We start from the raw sequence: 26,299 nt of genomic DNA on the forward strand, positions 1-26,299 counted from the left end.
ATAACATTAAATAATATCTTTTTTTCAAAATTCTGATATGTTTTAGACTATATTTTAGAAATACCTTGGAATTTACTAACAGGAATTACTTGAACTTCCTCTTGCAGCCGTATACTTCTTCAGGGCCTCCTATTTTGAGGATAATACGTGGTCCACTTTTCTCAGAGGTTGTGTGCATCTACCAGCACTTCACACATTCTGTGCGGCTTAGCAATGTGTATGGTAGGGACAACAGTAATTTTGTTATATTTATACTTGTATTGATAAATATATTTTCTAAAAATACTCAGATTAAGTAAAGTGACTTGTGATGTCTTGCAAATTCTTTATTGTCTTGTGTCAGAAAGATGAATTAAATTATTTTCAGCAAAGGCAGGATAACCTGACATGCAATACATTCTTTAATATAATTACAGTAACAGATAAAGAATCTTTTAGGTTAAAAGGTGGAATGTAATTTTCTTTAAAATGACAGGGCAGATTTGAAGCAGATTTTGAATACATAATTACAGAAAGGTAACTTGCATGTTTTCCGAGAATTGTTACTTAAAATTAGAAAATACTTTCACATTGGTATTTAGAATTCCATATCTAAACAAAGAATTCTCCTCCTTTTCCCAGTATATGGTGTTGATTTGGGATAGGTTTTTGATTAGTAAGAGCATCAAAGGTTACGGGGAGAAGGGAAGAGAATGGTGTTAAGAAGGATAATAAATCAGCCATGATGGAATGGTGGAGATGACTCAATGAGCTGAATAGTCTAAGTCTGCTCCCAATTCTTATGGTCTTGTGAAATTCCCAATCATCTTCATTGTGCCAGTACAGCCTTACTTTGACTGAATTGAGGATGTTTAAAGATAAAGACCTCAGACTTGGCACAAGGCTCATTGGCTACTGAGCAACAGTGATCCCTGCTCTCCTTATGATCAGAGATTAAGGGAGCTAGGGCTTTACTCTTTGGAGAGAAGGAGGATGAGAGGAGACATGATAGAGGTATACAAGAGATGAAGAGGAATAGATAGAGTGGACAGCCAGCACCTCTTCCCCAGGGCACCACTGCTCAATACAAGAGGACATGGCTTTAAGGTAGGGGGTGGGAAGTTCAAGGGGGATATTAGAGGAAGGTTTTTTACTCAGAGAGTGGATGGTGCATGGAATGCACTGCCTGAGTCAGTGGTGGAGGCAGATATACTAGTGAGATTTAAGAGACTACTAGACAAGTATATGGACAAAATTAAGGTGGGGGGTTGCATGAGAGGCAGGGTTTAAGGGTCGGCACAACATTGTGGGCCGAAGGGCCTGTACTGTGCTGTACTATTCTAAGTTCTATGTTCCTTTATTCATCTGACACCTACACAACCTATAACAGGTCCCTCAAGGAATTGAAAGATATTGCCAAAGCAAGCTGTGTATCGTCTTCCAGATTCACTGGAAAAAAGAGCAAACTAAAGTCCCAGGCCAGCATTCCTAGAATTATAGCTCTTATTATTCATTTGGTTTCATTGGGCAGAGCCTAAGTAAAATTCCCAGAAGAGACATTCTATTCTGAACTCTACTGTAGGGTGAGATTAGCAGGCACTCAGAGGAAAAGATTCAATGACGTGCTTAAAACTCTGAAAAGAAAAGTAACATTTCTTTAACTCTTGAGAATCTTTGGTCCTTTGTTATGTAAGAAGATGCAAAGACTAGTGGACTCAGCCTATTACATCACAGGCACATCCCTGCTCACCGTCGGTAGTATCTATAGGAGGTGCTGCCTCAAGAAAGTAACATCCATCATCAAAGATCCCCACCATCTGGGCCATTCCATCTCCCCTCAGCTACTATTTGGCAGAAATCCCACATTAGCAGGTTCAAGAACGGCTACTTTCCTTCTGATGTCTCTTTCTTTGCAGTCCTGATGAAGGGTCTTGACACAAAATGTTGACCGTTTACTCTTTTGCATAGACTCTGCCTGGCCTCACAGCCCTCCAAGCACCTCCTCTCTGCAAATCTATCCAAATTATTCCTATATGTTGCACTTGTACCTGTCTTGGCAGTTTATTCCAGGTACTCAGTACCCTTGGTGTGAAGAAGTTACGACATAGATCTTTTTAAAATTTCTTCCTTCTTAGCTTGTATCCGTGCCTCTAGTTTTGGACTCATCAGTCCTGGGGAGAAGGCTATGACCATCCACCTTATTCATACCCCCTTTGATTTAACAAACATCTACAAGGTCACCCCTCATTCTCCAGCAATCCAGGGAATAATGATCCAGTGTGGCCATTCTCTCCATGTAACTCAGGCCCACTAGACCGGGCAGCATCTTTATAAATCTCTTCTGCACCCTTTCCAGCTTTACTATGTCTTTCCGATAACTGGTGACCAAAACTGTACACAGTATTCCAAATGTGGCCTACCCAATGACTTTTATAACTGCAACATAAGTCCTAAACTTGATGCCCTGACTGATGACTACATGGATCACTTTGTACTAACATGATCATTATATTTGTTCAAATTGTGTTATTTATTGTAAAAACTTGCTTATAATTTGTTTTTCTTGTGAATGTTACTTATATGATACTATGTAAGGACTCAAGACTCACTACCAGGTTCAAGAACAGTTATTACCCCTCAACCATCAGACTCTTGAACCAAAGGGGTATAACTTCACTCATCTTTACTTGCCCCAATACTGAAATGTTCCCACAGCCTCTGGACTTACTTTCAAGGACTCTTTATCTCGTGTTCTTGATTTTTGTTGTTTATTTATTATTATTATTTCTTTCTTCTTGTCCATTTAAAACAGAGATGTGGAGAAACTTCTTTAGCCAGAGGGTGGTGAATTTGTGAAATTCAGGCAGCTGTGGAGGCTAGGTCATTGGGTGTATTGAAGGCAGAGATTGTTAAGTTCTTGATTGACCACAGCATCAAAGGTTACGGGGAGAAGGCCGGGGAGTGGGGCTGAGGAGGGGAAAAAAGGATCAGCTATGATTGAATGGCAGAGCAGACCCGATGAGCCAAATAGCCTAATTCTGCTCCTATATCTTATCATTTTATGGTCTTGTATTTGCAGTTTGTTGTCTTTTGCACAGTGGTTGAATGCCCAATTGCCATGGTCTTTCATTGATTCTATTATTGGATTTATTGAATATGCCTGCAATAAAATGAATCTCAGGGTTGTATATAGCAACATATATGTAGTTTGATAATAAATTTACTTTGAACTATGTGCCTGTGTTGCTGCTGCAAATGTTTTTCATTGCACTTGTACATGGTGGAACCTGATGAGAATATAGATTTTTTTTAAATTGGAAGAAGAGATTAATGTAGGAGTAGTGTAAATGCATGGTCCATGTGGATTTGTCAGGCTGAAGGTCCTGTTGCCACTTTGTATCTTTCTGTGACTCTGTGCATAAAGTGATGGATTGAACATGTGCAACGGGGTAGTCACACCCTTCAACTTTTAATCTTCTTTATTGCTTTCTTTGCATGGCAGGAGACTTCTGAAAAATCATTATTACAGAATGTAGCTATTGATACTTGGTCAGTTATTGAAGTAAAAGATAGTTTGTAGGTTTTACACATCAGTTGGTAGGATCTCCAGGAGACAAACTGTACATTGTGTTTTGCTGCTGCTAACACTTTATTTTGCCACTGGATTCTGCATTGATTCTGGGATGGAGCACAAATATTCTTGAGCTGAGTAGCCAGTTGCACTTTACATTCAGTATTAAACACATACCTATTGGTCTCTTTATTAGATACCTCCCGTATCTAATGAAGTGGCCACTGAGTGTATATTTGTGGTCTTCTGCTGCTGTAGCCCATCCACTTCAAGGTTCAATGGATTGTGTGTTCAGAGATGTTGTTCTGCACACCACTATTGTAATGCATAGTTATTTGAGTTACTGACAGCTAGAACCAGTTTGGCTATTCTCCTCTGACCTCTCCCATTGACAAGGCATTTTCACCCACAGAACCACTACTCACTGGATTTTTTTTTTTGTTTTTCACACCATTCTCTGTAAACTCGAGTGACTGTTGTGCATGCAGATCCCAGGAGATCTGCAGTTTCTGAGATACTCAATTCACCCAATCTGGCACCAACAATCATTCCATGGTCAAAGTCACTTAGGTCACATTTCTTCCCCATTCTGGTGTTTGGTTGGAACAACAACTGAATGTTTAGACTATGTCTGCATGCTTTTATACATTGAGTTGCTACCACATGATTGGCTGATTAGATATTTGCTTTAATGAGTAGGTGTACCTAATAAAGTGGCCACTGAGTGTATCTCACCAATGCTTGGCATATTTCAGGACAGCTGCTGATGCAACCAGAATCAGGTTTAATATCACTAGCACACGTCGTGAAAATTGTTAACTTTACGGCAACAGTACAATGAAATACATGATAAATAAATATAGAGAAAAACACTGAGTTACTACATTAAGTGCATATATATCTATTAAGTAGTTAAGTTAAAATAAGTAGTGCAAAAAGGAAGAATAAATAAGTAATGAGGTAATGTTCATGGGTTCAGTGTCCATTTATAAATCAGATGGCAGAGGGGAAGAAGCTGTTCCTGAATTGCTGAGTGCGTGCCTTCAGGCTTCCGTACCTCTTACCTGATGGTAGGAATGAGAAGAGGGCATTTCTTGGGTGGTGGGGATCCTTAATGATGGATGCCGCTTTCCTAAAGCACCACTCCCTGAAGATGTCTTGGATACTATGCAATCACACACAAAACACTGGAAGAACTCTGCAGATCAGGCAGCGTCGATGGAGGGAAAGAGACAGTCAGCCTTTTGGGCCAAGACCCTTCATCAATTGTCCATTTCCTTCCATAGGTGCTGCCTGATCTGATGAGTTCCTCCAATGTTTTGTCTGTGTTGCTGCAGATTTCCAGTATCTGCAGTCAAGGGTCTGTGTGCCTGCTAATGCAATCATATTTCTTCCGGAACTGCTGGTGCTGAGATGCTACTTTTAAAAAATCTATACCCCAACAGTTATAGCTAGAAGTAGAACTTGCCTCCCGCATAGCTGTTTCTTGAGCTGAACTGTCATTTTCTATTTTATGAATCATCTTGTGTTGATTTCTGCAGCCTCAGTATACCAGTATCTGTGCTGGTACTATTGAGTTAGGTTGCATTTTAAAAAGTTGTCTTTTCCATCTTCACATGGCAGAGACCGAAGTCACTTAAAGGACTTTGGAAAAACTGATGTGGGATAAGAACTAGCACATTAAAAAGGAGCAGCAGATGAGTGTCAGTGAATTCAATCTCCATATTGTTATATTATGTTTTTGAGTGTATGAGCTGAGTAGAAAGAAGCTGCTTTGTGTAGCTTCTAACCTCCCTGTTTCCAATATTGTTTCTTCCTTCTGCCTATATGATCAATCCTGCAGTGTAGTGTAGTGATAGTGTATGCACTCCACTGTGATAGCAACATCCAGCTCTCTGTCCAGCTAAGCTTCTTCTTTGAAAATAGTGCAATAGGAATACTTCATGCCCTGTTGAAAAACTGTGAAGGAGCTTGAGTTCCACCCAAAGGAAACAAAACATTCTCTTGTCCTCAAAAAAAAAATCACAATTAGGCCCAGTACCATATAATAAAATTACTGAATTTGGAATCATTATACTTGCAGAACATGATCCAGAGACGCGAGTTTGCGTGTTCTGACAGCCAAGGAATTTGGATTATAATAATCAAATCAATCTGAAATTTGAAAACAATAGGTTGCATGAGTTGAGACAACTATGAAACTACCACCATGGGCTCCCTCTTATTCCTCAGCGAAGCAAATCTATAGTTCTTTTTCCTGATCTGTCAATGCAGAGTGCTCCTCAGTTCATCAATGAATATGAATGAATAATTGCTGGCATTGCCAGCAACACTCACATCACATAAGCAAGTAAATGAAAAAATGCATTAGGAAAAACACTAGTATTGAGAAATACAGGCTGTTACACAGCTGTTTAGAAATAGAAAATGTGGTAAACATTCTTGTCTGCAATATGATAAAAATATTACATTTCTTCACGCACTACACTAAATCATACCAAATTGACACTATGCTACTACGATTGAATCCCCAGGCACCAACTAAATAATTTCTTGCAGCAATATCAACCACCTGAAGAAAACTGGACCTTGGTATTAATTATAACTTTTTTCATGAGTAACTCTGACACGGCATCTGAAAATGAGCATGTCTTTCTCCCTTTTTGTCTCAGTAATGTGCTTTCCACTGACCATCATATTAAATCCCAAAACTCCTTTTAAATTTTGCAGGCCAACTAGATATTCCACCCTTTCAAACAGTTTCTCTTTGCCAACAATCCCACCAACAGCTGCTGCCTTGATGCAGAAAACCAGTTGGATCACAGATTCATTTGGCAATTATTTGTCTTGGCAATCATCCACCTAATCTGTGCAACCTAACAAACTTGCATTTAAAAGTTCTTAATTCCTTAATATTGTCTCTTGTTGCTGAATCCTGCTTTTTCTCTTCAGGTATTTCCCAGGATGCTTGTTTTCATAACCTTATAGAATTGTAGAAAAATACAGCGCAGAAATAGGCCTTATCAATCCATCTTATTCATGCCAATCACATTGCTTATCTACACTAATCCCACGTGTCTGCATGAGGCCAGAATTCTTCCATGCTATTTCTTTCCAAGTACCTGTCTGAATGCCTTCTAAATAATTGTATCTGCTTCCGCTGCCTCCTCTAGTACCTCATTCCAGATATTCACCATCATCTTTATGGAAAAACTTTACCTTGAGATCTCAGAATCAGAATCAGATTTAATATCACTGGCATATGTCGTGAAATTTGTTAACTTTATGGCAGCAGTACAATGAACTACGTGATAAATAAATATAGAGGAAAAAACTGAATTACACTAGGTATATACATGCCTATTAAATAGTTAAGTTAAAATAAGTAGTGCAAAATAAAAAGTAAAAAAGTAGTATTCGTGGGTTCAATATCTGTTTAGAAATTGGATTACAGAGGGGAAGCAGCTGTTCCGGAATCGCTCTCTGGCTTTTGCATCTCCTTCCCAATAGTAACAGTGTAAAAAGGGCATGTCCAGGGTGGTGGGTTCCTCAATGATGGATGCTGCCTTCCTGAGGCACCGCTCCTTGAAGATGTCTCTTAAATTTTCCCCCATTTCACTTCTGGACACTCCTGCCCTGGGAAAAAGATTCCGACTATTTATCCTGCTTGAGTCAATTATAATTCTATAAATCTTCATCAGGTCACCCCTCTGCCTTCTACACTGCAGTGAGAATAAAGCCGACCTGTCTAATCTCTCTTCAATCCAGCAACGTCCTAGGAAATCTCTTCTGCATTCTCTCTATTACTTACTGCATGCTCCTGTAGAGTGGTGACCAGAACTGTAAACCATGCTCTTAAGTGCGGTCCAACTGAGGTTTTGCACATTGGTCTTTACCCAGAAAGAGTCGATAGAGTAGGCTTTGATTAGTCTGCATTGGGTTGATTGGAAATGCCTTGATGCCAAATCCCAAGATCTTCTCCTATACAGATTTTCTACTTTTAGTTAGCTGCACGGTGGGTTTTTTTTGGGGGGTTTTTTTTTTCTTTTTTTCCATTGATATATATAAAATTTAGTATACTATTATGTTATCTTGGTTTCTTATGCTTAAATTACATTGTTTGTAGTAGTTTCTTTTTGGTATTGTTATCTTTTGGAATTTTATTATACTTTAACATTGTATTAATGTTTATATGGCGTACCTTTTTTGTATACTTACTCAATAAAAAGATTTAAAAAGAAAGAAAGATTTTCTAATTTTTGCGACCAGTGCAAATATAAAATGATTATATATACAGTAAAGCATAATTTATTTTATTATTAATTGAGATACAGTACAGTGCAGAATAGGTTTACTGGCCCTTCGAGCCATGCTACCCAGGAATCCCCTGATTTAATCCTACCCCAATCCAGGACAATTTACAATGACCAATTAACCTACCAAGTGGTATGTCTTTGTACTGTGGGAGGATACCCACACAGTCATGGGGAGAAAGTACAAACTCCTTACAGGCAGCGGTGTGAATTGAACCCGGGTCACCTGCACTGTAAAGCGTTATACTAACCACTACGCTACTGTGACATCCAATTATCCCTATTATTGTAAAATACTTTGGGGAAAAAAAAATGAAGAGTGCAAGTAACACAGTATGCTGGAAGAGCTCAACAAATCAAGCAGCATCTATGGGAAGAAAGACATTGTTGATGTTTCAGGTTGAAAATCTATGTTTGGACTCAATGAGTTCTTCATGCAGATTGTTTATTGTCAAAATTCCAGCATCTACAGACTTGTGCCTCCTGAAAATTAGGAATTACTGGATAAATCATAGTATACATGATGAACTGAAAAGCTATCTATGTTGGATGCTTTGAAAGTGCACTTGTATATTTCACTTGTATATTTGCACACAGAGTAATACTCTGCATATATGTTTCTGCAACTCTTGAAAAATTGTCTTCATAATTATTAAGCTTTTCATTAAATGCTAAAAATAACAATGTCTTCTAAAGGGTAATATAGCAAGTATGTATGCATGTAAGGTTGCATCTATAAGAAACAATTTTGTGTGTATAATGAATAAAATTATAGTCAAGCAAACAGAAAGTCACAGAGTTTTCTGGAAAAGAAATATATTTAATTCTGCGTACTTTTTTTGAACATAGGGGTTGAAGGGCTGTCACTGGAAATCTCTAATATTGTTGATATCAGGCATGAAATGAATCAAGAAATTGCTATGAGGCTGACTACAGATGTCAAAAGCAACAATCAGTTCTACACTGACCTGAATGATTTCCAGGTACTTATTTTATTTGAAATATATGCAAAACAGAACCAGTTTTTAGGGCATTATTGTAATATTTAACCTTAAATATCACTTGGTCTGATTCTGGAATTGACCTGGTGGAATTTATTTATGTTTTCTTCTGATCTTTCAATTTCCTTATAATTATAAGTATAAACTGTTGGTGGAATTTGTGGTCTAATGTCATTGAAATGAGCAATTCTTTTTACCCACTTTAGTTTTCACTTGGAACTTGTGTAGATTTAGAAAATGCTGATGATGATCTAAGTCATGAATAATATTTCTATATGCAACAATGATGGAAAGACAACAGTGCAACACATTGTTGAATTATTTAATTTTCAGCAAATAAGACAATTTATCATGTAATGCAAGTGTGGTATCTTGGTTTTCTTTTACATTCTTTTGGCCCATGCCTGATAACTTAGAAAATTTGGAACACCAGATGATGGTTTGAAAAGAAATAACTCAACTGTAAGTAAACTGACAACTGAAGAAGTAGCACATGGCTAAACAAATAACATTGGATAAGGCCAATGACCAAGGTAAAAAAATAAGGCAAATTCTTATTTTGTGGAGCTTGATTCTAGTCTGAGCCTATTGTCCCATAATGGAAAGTAATTAATTACAACAAGAATTTAATTTGTTGTAAGCTAAATCACAATTTAGAAGCATCACAGATTGCTATAAATCATCTCACCTGCATTAGCTCTTTGAATAAAGAGTATAAATTATTTGATTCTGCAATTTTATTTTTCCTTTTCCATATCCTTTGTGAAACCTTCTTTTGAGTCTGGGTTTACCAGTCTTTCAGATCATGAATGCACACTGTGAAAAGTAGAAGTATTACCTGGATCTACTGTGAGTAATATGATGGTCCACAGCAATCCATGGAATAGGAATAGCATTGCTTTCATATTTGGCCTCCTCCCTGGCAACTCAAAAGCCATAATATGTAGATTAGTTTGAACTGAAACCTCAATGAACATTTAAGTTATTGGGACCAAAATATTACACAGATTGTTTGGAGATGTCAAAGGTGTTGGTTAATTGATCCAAGAGTTAAGATTCATAATTTTTCTGTTGGGACCTTGGGATGACAAGTTAAGGTACACATCAGCCTGAAGACAAAAGAGACTGCAGTTGCTGGAATCTGGAGCAAACAAAAACAGAACTCTGGAGAGGAAGAACATCATCTCAGATTCTGCTTGGGTAGCTTACAATCCAAAGATATGAACACTGACTTTTCCAGTTTCAGGTAACCCACAGCCCGGGTGCTCTCCCACACGCACTCACCTGTCTACTTAGTTTTCTTCTCCCTTTGTTCACCTTTGCCTTCTCCTCCTCACAACTGGTTCCATCCAGCCTTCATCCCCTCCTCACCTGGCTCCTACCTGCCTCTATCTCACTACCACCCTTGTAGTGCTACGTACTGAGAATGTTTTCCCTTCCCTCTAAGTCCGGATGCAGGGTTTAGACTGAAAATGTTGACTTACACCTTCTGCCTCACAAATGCTGCTTCACCTGCTGAGCTTTACCCACATTGTTTTTTGTAACACATCAACTGATTGCAAAACTGACTCCAGGGATTGAGAGCAAATTCATTATTTTATTGCGCTGGACCTGTTGACTCATCCCAGAAAAGAAACAACTTTACTTCTCTCTCTACCTAAAATATCACTTTAAAAAGAAATAGGACAATGGGTTTTTGAAAACAGAGTAGAAAGTGCTGGAAAGCCTCAGCCAGTCGGGCAGCATCTGTGGAAAGAGAAGCAGTCAACGTTTCATGTCCAGGATCCTTCATCAGAAGTGTGGGAAATAGATTAGATTTCCATCTACTATTAATTTGCATTGAAGTATCTACAGGCTTTCCTGTTAATGAACTTGAAGCATTAATCTCACTTCCTTTTTCTATAGATGATACCAGAACCTTGCTGTAGTTCCAACCTTTTTCTGTTTATATATAAAATGTAAGCATATGGAGAGCAAAGCCTAGCAAATAGATAGAAAAAAAAGAGTATTGTATGTGCTTAGGATTTTTTAAAGATTTGGTAACAGACCCTTCTGGCCCAACAGGTGCATGCCACCTAATTACACCCATATAATTAATTAACCTACTAACCCATACATCTTTGGAATATGGGAGGAAGCCCATGCTGTCTTGAGGGGAACATACAAACTCCTTACAGCAGTGACAAGAATTGAACCCTGATTGCTGGTGCTGTAATAGCATTATGCTGATTGCTATACTACCATGCTGCCCAACTTGCCTTTAACAAGTTGGATGTGGTCATTGCCATTGTACAGGAATCAGATCTGGAGCTACTGGAATTCGCATTGTATTGCACACATGAAGTTAGGAGAAATTTGTTAGGCAATTTTTTTTCATGCAGAGGGTGGTGAGTATATGGATCAAACTGCCAGAAGAAATGAGTGAGGCAGCTACAGTAGTGTCATTTAAGAAATGAAGGAATTCAATTTAGAACTGAGATGCGGAGAAATTACTTAGAGGGTGGTAAATCTGTGGAATTTGTTGCCACGGGCAGCTGTGGAGGCCAAGTCATTGAGTGTATTTAAGGCAGAGATAGATAGGTTCTTGATTAGCCAGGGCATCAAAGGGTATGGGGAGAAGGCAGGGGAGTGGGGATGACTGGAGGAATTGGATCAGCCCATGATTGAATGGCAGAGTAGACCCAATGGGCTAAATAGCCTTCTTCTGCTCCTATATCTTATGTGTTATGGTCTAAAATTGGGGAAAGTGGTTTGTACTGCAGAATGTCACAGAATAGAAACAAATTTGATTGTTGGTTGATATATTCTTGAGTGAACCCCATATATTAATTTGTAAAAAAAAAGAGTAAGAAGTGTGACTGAAGTATAATTTTCCAAATGTTTCTGAAGCTAGGCACATGAAGACATAATGACAGAAGAAAACAGGAATGAGAGTAGGTCAATTAGCCCCTTAAGCCTGCTCTGCTTTTAATATTTTTTAGATAAATTTTCTTTTCTTCTGTGCCATTTCTCCATTGTCCTAAATTTCCTATTCTTACAGTATTTATCTGCTACCTTTTCAAATACTCCTAATAACCTGGCCTCCACAGCCCCCCAAAGGCCTAGATAGAGTGGATTTAGAGAGGATGTTTTCAATAGTTGGAGAGTCTGGGACCAGATAGCACAGCCTCAGAATAGAAGGCTATCCCTTTAGAACAGAAATGAGGAGGAACTTCTTTCATCAGAAGATGGTGAATCTGTGAAATTTGTTGTCTGAGAGGGTTGTGGAGACCAAGTCATTGGATATATTTAAAGCAGAGGTAGGTAGGTTCTTGTTTAGTAAAGGTGTCAAAGGTTATGCAAAGAAGGCAGGAGAATGGGGTTGAGAGGGAAAATAAATCATCCATGATTGAATACTGAAGCAGACTCTATGGGCCAAATAGCCTGATATTGCTCCTATGTCTTAAATAAAAGCTGTGCCAAAGTTAGTTTTGATGCGGAAGTGCCTTGTGTATATCAGAATCTGTAAGTTATTTCTAAAGGCTGATTTATACTTGTGCGTACTAGCTTACACCGTAGCCTACACAAGTGGGCTACGCCGTTGTGAGCATTTATACTTGTGCGTTAGTGTGTCTGCATCACTCTGCAATTCACCGCCAAAACACTAGTTGGCGGTGGGGTTTCTCTGCCACTGTGTTGAAACTCAGCATGAAGAAACTCAAACTTCAAACAATGGCGACTGAAACTGAAGGAGGGTAAATTTTCTGTGCTTGTCTGGCCACTGAGAGACATGGACAAGGAAATGCATTTCAAATATTTTCGGATGTCGGCAGGTAGATTTGACGATTTGGTTCATCGTCTCCAACCATTTATTTTGCATCAGTGTACGCACAGTATACTCAGAGACTGGCAATCACCATTCGAGTATTAGCTTCAGTTGGAAGTCAACAGGCTGTAGCAGCTAGCTACAAACTGGCGTCAAGCATAGGGTCCACCAAAATTTCGGAGGTCTGTAAAGCTTTAGCTTTAAAGCCAGAGTTCCTTCCCCACTCTTCAGTCGCCCAGTGGGAAGCTATTGCAGCATAGGAGGAAATGTGATGCTACCAAGCGGACCAATCACAGTTGTTCGGTCTGCATTGCCACAACACATAGTTACATTTTGGGAGAGGTGCGCGTTAGACTACGGCGTAGGGTTCAGCGTAGAGTACAGCGTAGGGTACGTGGCTATGCTGTACCTACGGCGTACATTTGACGCACAAGTATAAATCAGCCTTAACTTTGCAGAAACATAGTAGACTATCAGACTGTAAAGGCCCCGTTAAGGAAACGGTAATGCAAAGTATGTCCTTTGTTTAGTATTATTTGCAAAAGAAAATAAGTTTTTTTTGCAGATTCTATGCAACCTGTTAGTTTAAAAATTCCTTTGACCCATAGTGAATTGTAGCAGATTGACTAAAAATAGTAAAATAGATAGACTGAAATTAACAATATTCTACTCAATCAGGAGTTAATATCACTTCTTCTTGAAGGTATCTGCCAAGAGGATAGAGAATCACCTAATATTTTGTCATGGCATTATTTTCGAAGGCAATCCAGTTAAGTCTATAGCACAAACTATGTCTAATGGGGAATTTGAGACATATTAATACAGCTGGAAGTCAAAAGTCACACTGAACACTCTAGGAACAGCTTTATCCCCTCCGCCATCAGCTTTCTGAATGGACAATGAATCCATGAACACTACCTCACTATCTTTTCTCTATTTTTGCACAACTTAATTTTTATACATAGTTCTTATTGTAATTTATAGTGTATATTATCTATTGCACTGTACTCCTGCCACAAAAAAAACAAGTGTATGTAACTGTATGTCAGGGATAATAAACTTGATTCTGAATCTGAAATGGTCATGGCCAAGCTCACTCTTGTGGGTTTTTGCCATCGCATTGCACTGTGTAGATTGAAGTTTACCTAGCCCATGCCTGAATATTAGCCAATCTTGCTGTATCTGGGCATGATCTGGGTAGTTCTGAATGAATTCTGAACGCATTATTTTTGGGAGTAGGATAGTTGGAAGATTATTGATGCTGCAGCCCATGGAGTTTGAATGTAGGATGTGATTTTGTAGAATCCATTCAGCAATGTTCTGGAGCTGCAGGCAATCAGAACTATCTTCCTTCATTCTGAGTTTTACTCCATTCAATGGTGTATTATTGCCTCGATTCTCACTAACTTCAAATTTGCAGAAACTTCTTTGATTCCACATATGGACAAATTTTGCTTTATTATCAAAGGCAATCACAGCGAACCGACCTCAGGAATTTAATTATTTTGTCCATTTTTAAACAGAGATGTAGAAGCATCAGGAGTAGGTTGATCCTGGCAAAATCAATGCATTGTATGGTATACTTTGCAGTATACCCAATGGAGGGAACTGTCAACAATACCTTTCATTACTTCTCTAATGATTGAAAGGCTGATAATAGGCTGGATTATTTTCTTTAACTCCAGGAATGCTCTCTTGTTTCCATTTTCCTAGACTGCATATGTAATCAATAAACAAAAACAAAATTGATGTTGCAATTTTCAGCTGCAACAGAATTTCAGTTTTTATTTTGTGAAAAAATTGTAGGTTTTCAGTGGTCAGTTAAGTAAAACTTCGATGCAATACCTATGAACTGGCCACTTCTTCTGGATGCACATGCCAAAAATACACATGAAGGAATTACTTTTTCATATTGCTTTTAATATATTATTAGTGAAAGGTGTGAACTGAAAAAGAGTAGGCTATCAAAACTGACTCTTTAATTTTCCATCTCAGATGCAGGCTAGGCAGACTTTGAGCAAGCTGCCTCTTCAAGCAAATTTTTACCCTCTTACAACAACTGCATACATACAGGACAGTGATGTTCGTTTGACCCTGCATTCTGCTCAGTCCTTGGGAGTCGCTAGTCTGAAGAATGGTATGTATTATTCACAGATTTTTGCCTCTAAATGAAGAGCCAAACAAGGAAGAGTTTGGAGCAGAGTGTTGCATATGAATTGATACTTGCAGCATAGAAGCAAGATGCTCAGTACAAATAACAGATGCTGACTGCACTTCCTTCCACTTTTGTCCCATACCCTTACCCCTTTTTGAGCCCAATTGTATAACTTCCGAACCCTTAAAATTCTTCGATGAAAAAAATTGTGTGTGATATAAAAAGCAAACGAGAGATTTTAAGGAGAGAGAAAGAACGAAAATAATTTCTGAGACACAACTACAGAAATTTAGACTGAGAAACATTGCATTAATTGTAGAAAAGATGGAGAGGGAAACAGGTGGGGTAGTAGTATTTACTTTAAATTGCATCATTTCTAATAGAAGAAAGTGATGCATTTATAGAGAAGACAAAGATAGAATCATTATGGAGAGAGACGAAAGATAGTAAAGGATTAACCATCCTAACAGTCATAGTCATACTTTATTGATCCCAGGGGAAATTGCTTTTCATTACATTTGCACCATAAATAATTAAATAGTAATAAAACCATAAATAATTAAATAGTAATATGTAAATTATGCCAGGAAGTAAGTCCAGGACCAACCTCTTGGCTCAGGGTGTCTGACCCAAGGGAGGAGTTGTAAAGTTTGATGGCCACAGGCAGGAATGACTTCCTGTGACGCTCTGTGTTGCATCTCGGTAGAATGAGTCTCTGGCTGAATGTACTCCTGTGCCCACCCAGTACATTATGTAGTGGATGGGAGACATTGTCCAAGATGGCATGCAACTTAGACAGCATCTTCTTTTCAGACACCACCGTGAGAGAGTCCAGTTCCATTCCCACAACATCACTGGCCTTACGAATGAGTTTGTTGATTCTGTTGGTGTCTGCTACCCTCAGCCTGCTGCCCCAGCACACAATAGCAAACATGCTCACACTGGCCACCACAGACTCGTAGAATATCCTCAGCATTGTCCGGCAGATGTTAAAGGACCTCAGTCTCCTCAGGAAATAGAGACGGCTCTGACCCTTCTTGTAGACAGCCTCAGTGTTCTTTGACCAGTCCAGTTTATTGTCAATTCGTATCCACAGGTATTTGTAATCCTCCACCATGTCCACACTGACCCCCTGGATGGAAACAGGGGTCACCGGTACCTTAGCTCTCCTCAGGTCTACCACCAGCTCCTTAGTCTTTTTCACGTTAAGCTGCAGAGGATCCATCAAGAGAACATCTTGTAATGGATGGGAAGTGAAAGGAAAAATTTGAAGACACATTGGGAAATAACTAAATAAACAGAAGTTAATAGTCATGGAGAAGCTTGAGTATCTGGATATTAATCAGAGAGATCAGTAAACGAGATACAGAAGTGGAGTAATGCAGCATAGGAAAGGGCCTCCAGCCCACAATGTTTTTGCTGACCATGAAGAATCCATCCATTCCATTACCATTTACCAACATGTAGCCTTCTATGCCTCAGAGAGATACTTTCTAAATGTTGTGAAAGTACCTGTCTTCACGACCTACTCAAGCAAAATGCTTGAGAGTCAAAGCACCCTCTGGATTTGAGATTTCTTCCTCAAATCTCTTCGTACCTCTTACTGCCTTCTCTAAATCTACTGCCTCTAATTTTAGATATTTCAAAAGTGGCAAAAGTTTCCTACTATCTACAATATCTATACGTATCATAATTTTGTCTACCTCTCTCAACTTCCTCTATTCCAACAAGTCTCTCTTCATAACTAAAATGCTCTATCCCAGATAACATCCTGATCAACCTGTTTTGCATCCTTACTATTGCAGTTATGTGCTTTTAATTGTCCGCTGACCAGAATTGTCAACATTTCTCTAAGTGTAACCTAAGCAGAGTTTTATAAACTTGTACCATAACCGCTGATGGATCCTGGTGTTTTTGCGCTCCAGAGATTTTTCTGAAATCAACAATGAGGCATAAAACTTGTTGTTTATGGCCATTTTATTAAGTGTTACAAGAGCAAAGAACAAACAAAGAAAATGAGGGACATTCTCTACAAAAACCAGCTCTGACTAAAAGAAATAACAACATTTCAGTGATAACAATTACTCTATAAAATAACTAGGTTCCAGTGGCATGACACCTGTTGCAGAAAAACTGAGAAGGTTCTAGAAAAATGCAGAAGCAGTTACACCACAATTACTGAACAATTTTACCTATATAGCTGATTATATAAAATACAATCAAGTATAGGAAAGTTAAATTACAAGAAAAGTAACAGTTCTACTCCCTAATGTAATACCTCCTTGCTCTATATTTCATGCCCCAGCTAATGAAAGCAGGTGTCCCCTATACTTTTTCAGTTTTGTTGCCATCTTTGCTGTTCCTTTCAGGGAACTCTCATCTAGTACACCAAAATCCCGCTGTCCCTCAATATCTCTTGGGCCATATTTAACAAAATGTAAGCATCCCACATTATTCCCTACAATAGATAACAGGTCACAAGCTTCCAATCATAAAAACAACACTTCACCATCACTCTCTGCAGCTTAATACCAAGCCAATTTTGAATCCAGTTTGCCAACTTGCCTAATGTTTATAGGTTCTAAGATTTTGGGTCTGTTTTCAAATGGAGCACTGTTAAAGGCCTTAGGCTACATCAACAGCACTGCTCTCATCAGCACATTCAAATATTGGTCAGACAGCATTTCCCAACGATGCTGCCCATCTTTGATTAATCTGCTTTTTAAAGTGTAGGTAAATCCTGTCTCTCAGATTTTTTTCCCCAATAAATTCCCTATCACTGTACTCACGTGGCTTATTCCTGCTGCCTTTCTTGAATAAAGCTACTGTATTTCCTCTCCTTCCCTCCAGTGATCTGGCACCTCACCTCTGTCCAGTGAAGAATTAAAAAACCTCTGTCAATGCCCCAAGCAATCCCCTCTTTTGCCTCCCAGAGCAGTTGGAATACATCTAATTAAGCTCTATGGATTTATACGAACTGAACCTTGCTGGACATCTAACGCCTGCTTTTTAATGATAACATATTTTAGAATTGTAGCAACCATCCTGATGCCCACTTCCCCCAATTCTTCTCCTTTGACCAAATGACAAATGTTCATTTCAGACTTCACTTGCTTCCTCTAGCTCCATATTCAGATTACTATTTTGGTACATAGTGGATCCTACTTTATCCCTGGTTGCCCTCTTGCTCTTTATGTAAGAATTCACAATTCGCAATTGAAAATTTTGAGGTACACAATAAGATTCACTCTCATGGAATTTATGTGGTTAAATGAAAAATAAAACTAATTTTTTTTCAATTCTTGTAGTATGCACAGATAGTGCAGCTTCAAATAATACAGAATCACAATACAGAGCATTTTCTAAGGCCACAACCACCACCATAACAGGGTTTACCTGTAATAAAATGCTTTGGGTTTTTTTCCTAATCTAGTATATTTTGTGTTCATGCTTTACCCTCCTAATTTCTTTTTTTTTAAAAGTATTCCCCTGTATTTTCTATTCTCCTGAGAATCTTCTTCACTTTGATCAGTTTATGCATGCCATATGCTTCCTTTTTTGTTTCTTTGACCAATCTTTAGTATCACTTATATCCAGGCATCCTTGGAGTTGCTAACGTTACCTTTAATCATAAAGGGAACATTCATTATTTACTGTTAAATGTCTGTCACTTGTTGGATGCAGACTTATTGGCAAGTAGCTGCTCCCAGTCTACCTTTACCAAATCAAATGATACTGAAATCAGCTTTCTCCTATTTGAGGACCTTAATTTCATGACCATCCTTATGCCTTTCCATAAGTACTTTAAAACTATAAGTTATGGTCATTCTCTCCAAAATCCTCTTTTCTTGTGTTTTTTTGCTCATCAGGGAGGGTACTGAAGAATTTAAACGGGGATCTAAAGAGACTTGTAAAAAAAAAATGCTGTAATTAATTAATACTGTTTAAGTATATAAATAGTCCACTTTGAAATGTAATGTAGATTGCATTCTTTTGTAGGAATCCTATACATAATCCATTAAAAATGCATAATTTTGTCTAATTTTGTATTTCATTTATGGTGATGCTGCCAGATAGTTTTGCTAAGCTGCTTAGTATATTTCTGGTGTTCTCTAAGTTCAGTGATTCCAATTACATCCAACGTGCAAGTGCAATTAGAGAATGGTCAAATCTGTATGTTACTGTAATAGGTCAGCTGGAAGTCATAATGGATCGCAGACTGATGCAAGATGACAATCGAGGCCTAGGACAAGGTGTTAAGGATAATAAAGTCACAGCCAGTCTATTCAGACTTTTATTGGAAAAAAGAATCGAAACAAATTTGGTAAGATTAGATATGCAACCTCCATATTGTTTTCCTGATTATTTAAAAGATGTACATTACACAAAGTATTTTCTTATTGAAGCTTAAAAAGAATTCTAATGGAATGTTTTAAAGCATAAATTTTAAGTTACTTTTTCTTTTTTTTTTGGTAATCATAAGATGTGTGAATTGAAAACATACAGGACATATTTTTATTTATGTTTTAATCAGTGCTGAATATCAGTGATGATTGTGAGCTACCTGAACCCAGTGCTGTGAAGCCCACAGAAAGGAGAAAACAATTGAATTGTCTAAACAGAAAGAGCACACAGCCAACCTTTGAATGGCAACAAACAAAACTACAGATGCTAGAATTTGAAATGAACATAGAAATGCTGGAAGAATTCAGATCGTCAAGCAGCATCTGTAGAAAGAGAAAACAATCAATATTTTGGGTCAGCAACCCTTCCTCAGAACTATATATTTTAGAAAATATCTGTATGATGTCTTTATACCAGATCGGTAATTCTACTCAGGGTGCCAGGAATGAAACAAACCTTTGTCTGAAATATTCAAAATAGTTAACAGTGTTGGGACGTTAATTGAAAGCGGGTCAGAGCTCTGTTCCAATCCCTCAAGTTGGCAACTGCAATTTTAGGCCCGTAATTTGTCATTTGTCAATTGTGATAAAACTCGTTAGAAAGCTATTGATTCGCATCCCTCTCTGGAGACTTGAGCAAGTGTTTCAGACTACTTGAATGAAGTATTGAGGGACTGCTGCAGTATAGGTAGTAATTCAAGGCTGTCATTGGATATGGTGGTGAATTAAAAAAAACAATTTTATTATTTGAAAAGGTACATAAGAATTCTTTCAGTGCACTAGCCAATGGTTATCTGAAAAGTAGAAGAACCAGAGCCACCATATCTTACAGCTGTTGGGATTTGCAATGTACAATCTTTAAAACAGTGACTGCACTTAAGGGTGACTTCACTGATTTTAGGTTTTCTTGAAATATTCTGGTGTTGTGAAATGCTGTATATAAATGTAAATTATTTGCAGTTTTGACTATGACCACTGGTGACAAATAATAGTACAGAGAGGAAAAGGCCCAAGATGGGTTATTAGGTATTTCTATGGATGGGTTACTGCAGGTCTGGAGGAATAAACTGTTCATAGAGCCACTTTTGCTACACTCAGTACATACAAGAGTTGGGAAGCTCCACAGATTCTGGTTTAGATTTAGAGATACAGGTCCACAATCCCTCATCTGAAATTCTGAAATCCGACAAGCTCCGAAAACTGAAGTTTTTTTCGTGGAATGTGGAGCGTGGAATGTCGTAACAAGGCTTGTTTGGCGCCCAACAGCTGATGTCACTCAGGTGTGATGTGGCAGCGCTAGCAGAGGCTGCCAGACATCAGTTGTGGCTCAGCGCTCGTACTGGTTACACGTGCATTTGCTGTTCGCTGATATTTTGTGTTTACTGTTGACTTTGTGTTTAATTTCACTGTGAAAATGTCAAAAAGAGCTGCAGATACCCTTTTGGGTAACAATGAGAAAAAGAGAAGGAAGCATCTATCATTATCAATAAAGCAGAAAATATTCAGAGGGTTGGCTGCAGAAATTTAGGAAGCGTCATGGTGTAAAATATCTGAAAATCTGTGGTGAAGAAGCATCTCTGATCATGAAGCAGCTGAAAATTACATTGATGAATTTGCCATGATAACATCTGATGAAAACCTTAGTCCTGAACAAATTTACAATGCTGATGAAACAGCTTTGTACTGGCGCTACGTTCCTAGAAAAACATTAACAACGGCTGATGACGATATGGTGAAAATGTATGATCAGTTAATTGCTGGCCTTGAACAACGTGCATATATCAGTGAGCAAGAGATTATGGCAGTTTGCTCAGTTAAAGAGAGATTGCTTAGACATAAACCTATGTTAATGAGACAGATGACACTTGAAGAAGTCTTTAAAAACGCTGTCTGTCGTAGTGCTGCTTTATAGTTTGAGAATCCTGTTCCTGGCCCATCAGGTACCTGTAGAGTATTTAGCTTTGTTTGCCAAACACAATGCAACTTAACTAGAGGTACCTGTACGTAATTAGCTTAGTTTGAGCCTGTATATGTCCTAGAGTATTTATGTTCTACATTTATTCCAACAAGTCATTCACCATGTGTTTGATTCAGTTCGTTTGAAGCTGTATATTTTTATGTTTTATTGAATGTTTTTGTTGGAAATAAAATGTACTTGTGTATTTATGGTCTATAATTATCCCACTATTTCATTTATCAGTATATTACTCTATAAATAAACTGTAATAATATTTGTAAAAGAGCGCGGATCGGGAAAACCTGGGAGTTCTCTCTCCAGCACTCGCTGTTTGAGCATGTATAGGCTTTTTTTCTTGCCATTATTCCCTAAACAACACAGTATAACAACTATTTACATAGCATTTACATTGTATTAGGTATTATTTGTAATCTAGAGATGATTTAAAATATATGGGAGGATGTGCGTAGGTCCGGAGCTGCCCTGGGTTCTAAATTCCACCGCACTGAGACAGGTTAATTATCAATATAATATAATTATCAATTTTCTGAAATCCGAAAAATTCTGAATTTCAAAATGGCCCTACCGGCCCAACAAGCTTGCACCGCCCAGTTACACACATGACCAATTAACCTACTAACCTGTACTTCTTTAGAATGTAGGAGGAAACCAGAACTCCCAGCGGTCACTGGGAGAATGTACAAACTCCTTACAGACAGCAGCAAGAATTGAGCGCTGTAGAAAAGATTTGGAGGTGAATGTTGCAGGCTGTAATGTTCGGGAAGGGGGGAAAGGGGAAAGTAAAATTGAATCTCACAGTGCCACACTTCTTAACATCATGTGATTATTTCTTTTGCATCCTCCCTGTGTCTGAAAGGCTAATGCATAGAAGAATCCGGACAAATGCAGGGGCATCCAATGATGCATTAATCTTAATGGCACTTAAAGGACTTTTCTCTTTGGACTCATTAACTCATTAATATTGACCGAAGACTGGCTATTAGAGAGCTCAAGAGAATCATCCACTTGTCACTTCTGTATGAAAATGACTTCAATCACCTCTACACCTTTTGCAGTCTGTATCATTTACACAGATGAGAATGTTCATGGCGCCTCACCTTCATTTTTACCTGCTGCTGGCCTCATGTTTGCCCAATTTTCAGTCGGTCAATCTGTTTCATTAACACATTGGTAACAGTGTGTAATATGTGAAGGGTATCTACCATGAAAGCAAATCATTCTCTCTGAAAGACTCTAGAGCTACAAAAGTTAAATCTTTAATTTTTGCAAGACAGAGATCAAATATATTTTAATCTCTCTTTTTTTTCATTTCCTTCCATTCTGGTGGCAGTGTTTTTCAAATTTGACATGTTGGGTCAGTAGTGGTGCTTTTTGCTGACTGATACTGAAACCGATAAATCCTTTGATGAAAAATTGAGTAATCAGCTTTCTAGATGTTTACACAATTTCACTGGGTATCCGGTTACTGTCCCACCAAATAACTCCCCATAAAATTCCAGATAAATGTTCTTTAGATATTTTTAATTGCTTAGGTTTTACTCTTCTTGCTGCGTTGATAGTGAGAGACGTGCCTTTTTTTTGAATTGTGAATCTTTTTTTTTAACCAGGATGAAGCTAATAAGGCAATGAGTTATCCCTCTTTGTTGAGCCACAAGACATCATCTTACCTGAATCAACCAGTCATTCCAATGGCTGTGAACCTAAATGTTGATGGAATCCCTCCACTCTTGAACTTATTTAGTCCTCTTTCTTCATCCATGCCATGTGATATGCAAATAGTTAACCTTAGAACAATACAGGGAAAGGTAAGACCGTGATGTTTGATGTTATTCCAAGCATTAATAAGTTTCAAGATTCTGTTGTACATGGCATACAGTATTATGCAAAAGCCTTAAGTACATATATATAGCTAGGGTGCCTAAGACTTTTGCACAGTTCTATATATTGATTAAAATAGGAAGGTGGTTGGGAAACAAAAATAAGAGCACTTAGCTTTGTATTAGCTCAGTAATATTAAGTGTTATTTGATGACTGGAAAGACGTAATATATAGTATTGTGCAAAAGTCTTGGGCACCCAAGCTATATACTGTATATACGCCTAAGAATTTTGCACAGTGTTGTATACTTCATAGAAACTTATTCATTGCAGAAATAGTTAATAACTTGGATTATTATAGCACCTTCAATATAGCAAAGTGGAAATAGAATTCTCTAGTTATTTATTTCTCTGATAGCAATGGGAATCAGGTGAAGAGGTTTAAGTATTAATTTGTAGGAAAGTTAGGTGCTAATTTTGGAGGCAAATGCATTCAAAGATTTTGGAGAGGAAAAGGAGACTGAGCAGTAATTTGCAACAACGCAGAAATTGATTGAGTGATTCATGAGGAATGAGGCTATGATTACAAATTTAAAGAGAAGCCAATACTATAGGAGAGAGAAAACCATTTACGTTACCGGCTGGCATAGAAGTCAGGGTTAGAATTTGGGAGAAGGAGGCAAGTCATATGGAAAAGAGTATCTTAGGAATGGCAAGTGGCAAAATAAGGATGAAATCTGTAAAATGTACTTTGTAAGGGTATTACAGAGTAAAGCTTTTGGGAAGTTCTGGCTTGGTGGTAAAGAGCAGAGACGGATGAGGCAATGCCAGCTAAATGAATAATCAAAGTGATCTTAATGATCTTCTAATTGTAATTCTTAATCATGTTGAGGGTAAGGTATAGATAGGTACTTTTTTGATCCCAAAGGAAATTACAGTGTCATAGTAGCGTTACAAGTGTGGAGAGGTTTAAAAAGACATTTGCTCATCGAGAAAAGAATCCCAGGAAAATATTTTTATTCAAAGGTCCAAAGGGAATGAGAAATTTTGTTGAGGCAGAGCACAACCTAATATTGTTGGGTATTAACCTAGTAATTTTTTTAAGAGGGCAATCAAGAAGATTGATCAAAACAGGACAATGGGCATTATCAAAATAGATTTTAGCAAGACCTTTGACAAGTCGCATGGTAGGCTGGTCCAGAAGGCTAGAATATGCAAGATTCAGAGTGAGATAGCAATTTGGATATAAAGTTGACTTGGTGATAGCAGAGAGAGAGAGAGTGGTAGTGGAGGGTTGCTTTTCAGACTGGAGACGTATAACCAATGGTGTGCACAGGGATCATATAAAATTCATAGAAACATAGCTAGAGAAGGAAAATATGAGAGGGATATGGGCCAAACCTGGCAAATGGAATTGGGATAGATAAGTATTTGGTCGGCATTGTTCATTTGGGCTGGAAGGCCTACTCCTGTGCAGCAAAACTCTTATGAACCTATGAATCTATTGCTTGTTTTATTTTGATAATGTTTATATCTATGGCACAACATACCTTGTGTTCCTTAAACTTCGATGAGATGAAAACCATACCCTAAGGAAGGATCAGAATGTGTGGGTGTTTCCTCCGGCAAGAACAGCAAAATCAGAAATGCAAGAACAATAGACCAGTTAGAAAGCTGCAGAAGTACCATGGCAACTAGGCTAGACAGTTGGGAATGAGTAGAAATCATAGCAATTTACACTTAGGGTGGGTCAGTATAACAGAATAATTGGGATAAACAGCTCTCTGGAGTAGAGAATTTGGAAGATGCACAATCTGCAAAGAAATTCCTTTTTCTTTCTTAAGATTACTAGTTCTATAGTCCTCCTCCTGGAAGTATACTCTTGCAGGATCTACATTGTTAAGACAGAATAGTATCAGGTTTAATATCACTGAAATATGCTGTGAAATGTGTTGTTTTGTGACAGTATTGCAGTGCAATATAGTACATAAAAAATACTATAAATTACAATAAGAAATTTATATATAATCTGTTGGTGGAGGGGTAGAACTGTTCCTAAAATGTTAAGTGTGTGGCTTCAAGCTCCTGTACTTCCTCCTTGATGATAGTAATAAGAGGAGAACACATCCTGATTGATGGTGGTCCTTAATGATCAATGTTGCCTTTTTGAGTATCATCTTTTGAAGAAGTCCTCAGTGCTGGGGAGGCAAATGATGGAGTTGGATGAGCTTACTCTACAGCTTTTTCCAATCCTGTGTGGTGGCCCTTGCATACTAGACAGTGATGCAACCAGTTAGAATGGTACATCTTTAGAGCCTCACTAGAGCCTTTGATGATATGCTGTACTAGATCTTCTCAAACTCCTAATGAAATATAGCCAGTGCCATGCCTTCTTTGTAGTTGCATCATTATGTTGGTCCCAGGGTAGATCTTCAGAGATGTTGACTGCCAAGAATTTGAAACTCAATGCTCATCCTTTCAACTGCTGATCCCTCGATGAAGACTGGTCTGTGTTCCCTTTCCTGAAGTCCACAATCAATTCCTTGGTGTTACTGACATCGAATGCAAGGTTGTTGTTGCGACACCACTCAACAGTTGGTCTCACTCCTGTACGCCACCAGTTGTGTCATCAGCAAATTTATAGATGGCATTTGAGCTATGCCGAGCCAGAGAGTCATGGGTGTAGAGAGAGTAGAGAACCCGGCTAAGCATACATCCTCGAGCTGTGCCAATGTTGATTTTAGTGAGGAGGAGGAGGTGTTATTTCTGATCTGCACTGACTATAGCCTCCCAATGAGGAAGTCAAGAACCCATTTGCAGAGGGAGGTACAGAGGTCCACATCTGCAGAGAATCTTGTTTATTTCACTGAGATGACATCTCATCCACTTAACTTCCAGAGGATCTTACTTCTTCCCAGGGATCAATCTTGTGAACTTTTGATACCTCTCTTGAAAGTATGTGTATCCTCCTTCAAGTATGGAGACCAAAAACTCAATTTACTGCTTTAGATGTGGTCTCTCTCTCAAAAGTTCAGGAAAATAATGACACTTCCTTACTCTTGCCATTTGGGTCAACATTGTATATGCTTTCAACATTGCTCACTCAGTTTTTTATTTTTAAATACGCAGATCTTGAAGGACCATGAAATTTCAATCTTTGACTATTTAAATGAGTATAAACATAGTGATAATATCCTAAGAAGTACCAACTAACCAGCACCTTCTGTTGTCCACCTCTATGGTTACAGCTTTCCAATTTGCTGACCTATTTATTGCT

General features: G+C 38.2%; 1 protein-coding gene across 1 annotated transcript in view; it reads left to right on the forward strand.

The window, feature by feature from the left end:
- man2a1 (mannosidase, alpha, class 2A, member 1) overlaps window positions 1-26,299 on the forward strand; it is a 119,787-nt gene that overhangs the window by 91,806 nt on the left and 1,682 nt on the right. The window contains exons 16-20 of the mRNA XM_063068639.1: window positions 108-222; window positions 8,713-8,846; window positions 14,665-14,806; window positions 19,015-19,148; window positions 22,813-23,010. Coding sequence (XP_062924709.1) covers window positions 108-222; window positions 8,713-8,846; window positions 14,665-14,806; window positions 19,015-19,148; window positions 22,813-23,010 — 723 coding nt within the window. The remainder of the gene's footprint in view (window positions 1-107; window positions 223-8,712; window positions 8,847-14,664; window positions 14,807-19,014; window positions 19,149-22,812; window positions 23,011-26,299) is intronic.

This window comes from Mobula hypostoma, chromosome 16, assembly GCF_963921235.1.
Source record: "Mobula hypostoma chromosome 16, sMobHyp1.1, whole genome shotgun sequence".
Classification (NCBI taxonomy): Eukaryota; Metazoa; Chordata; class Chondrichthyes; order Myliobatiformes; family Myliobatidae; genus Mobula; species Mobula hypostoma.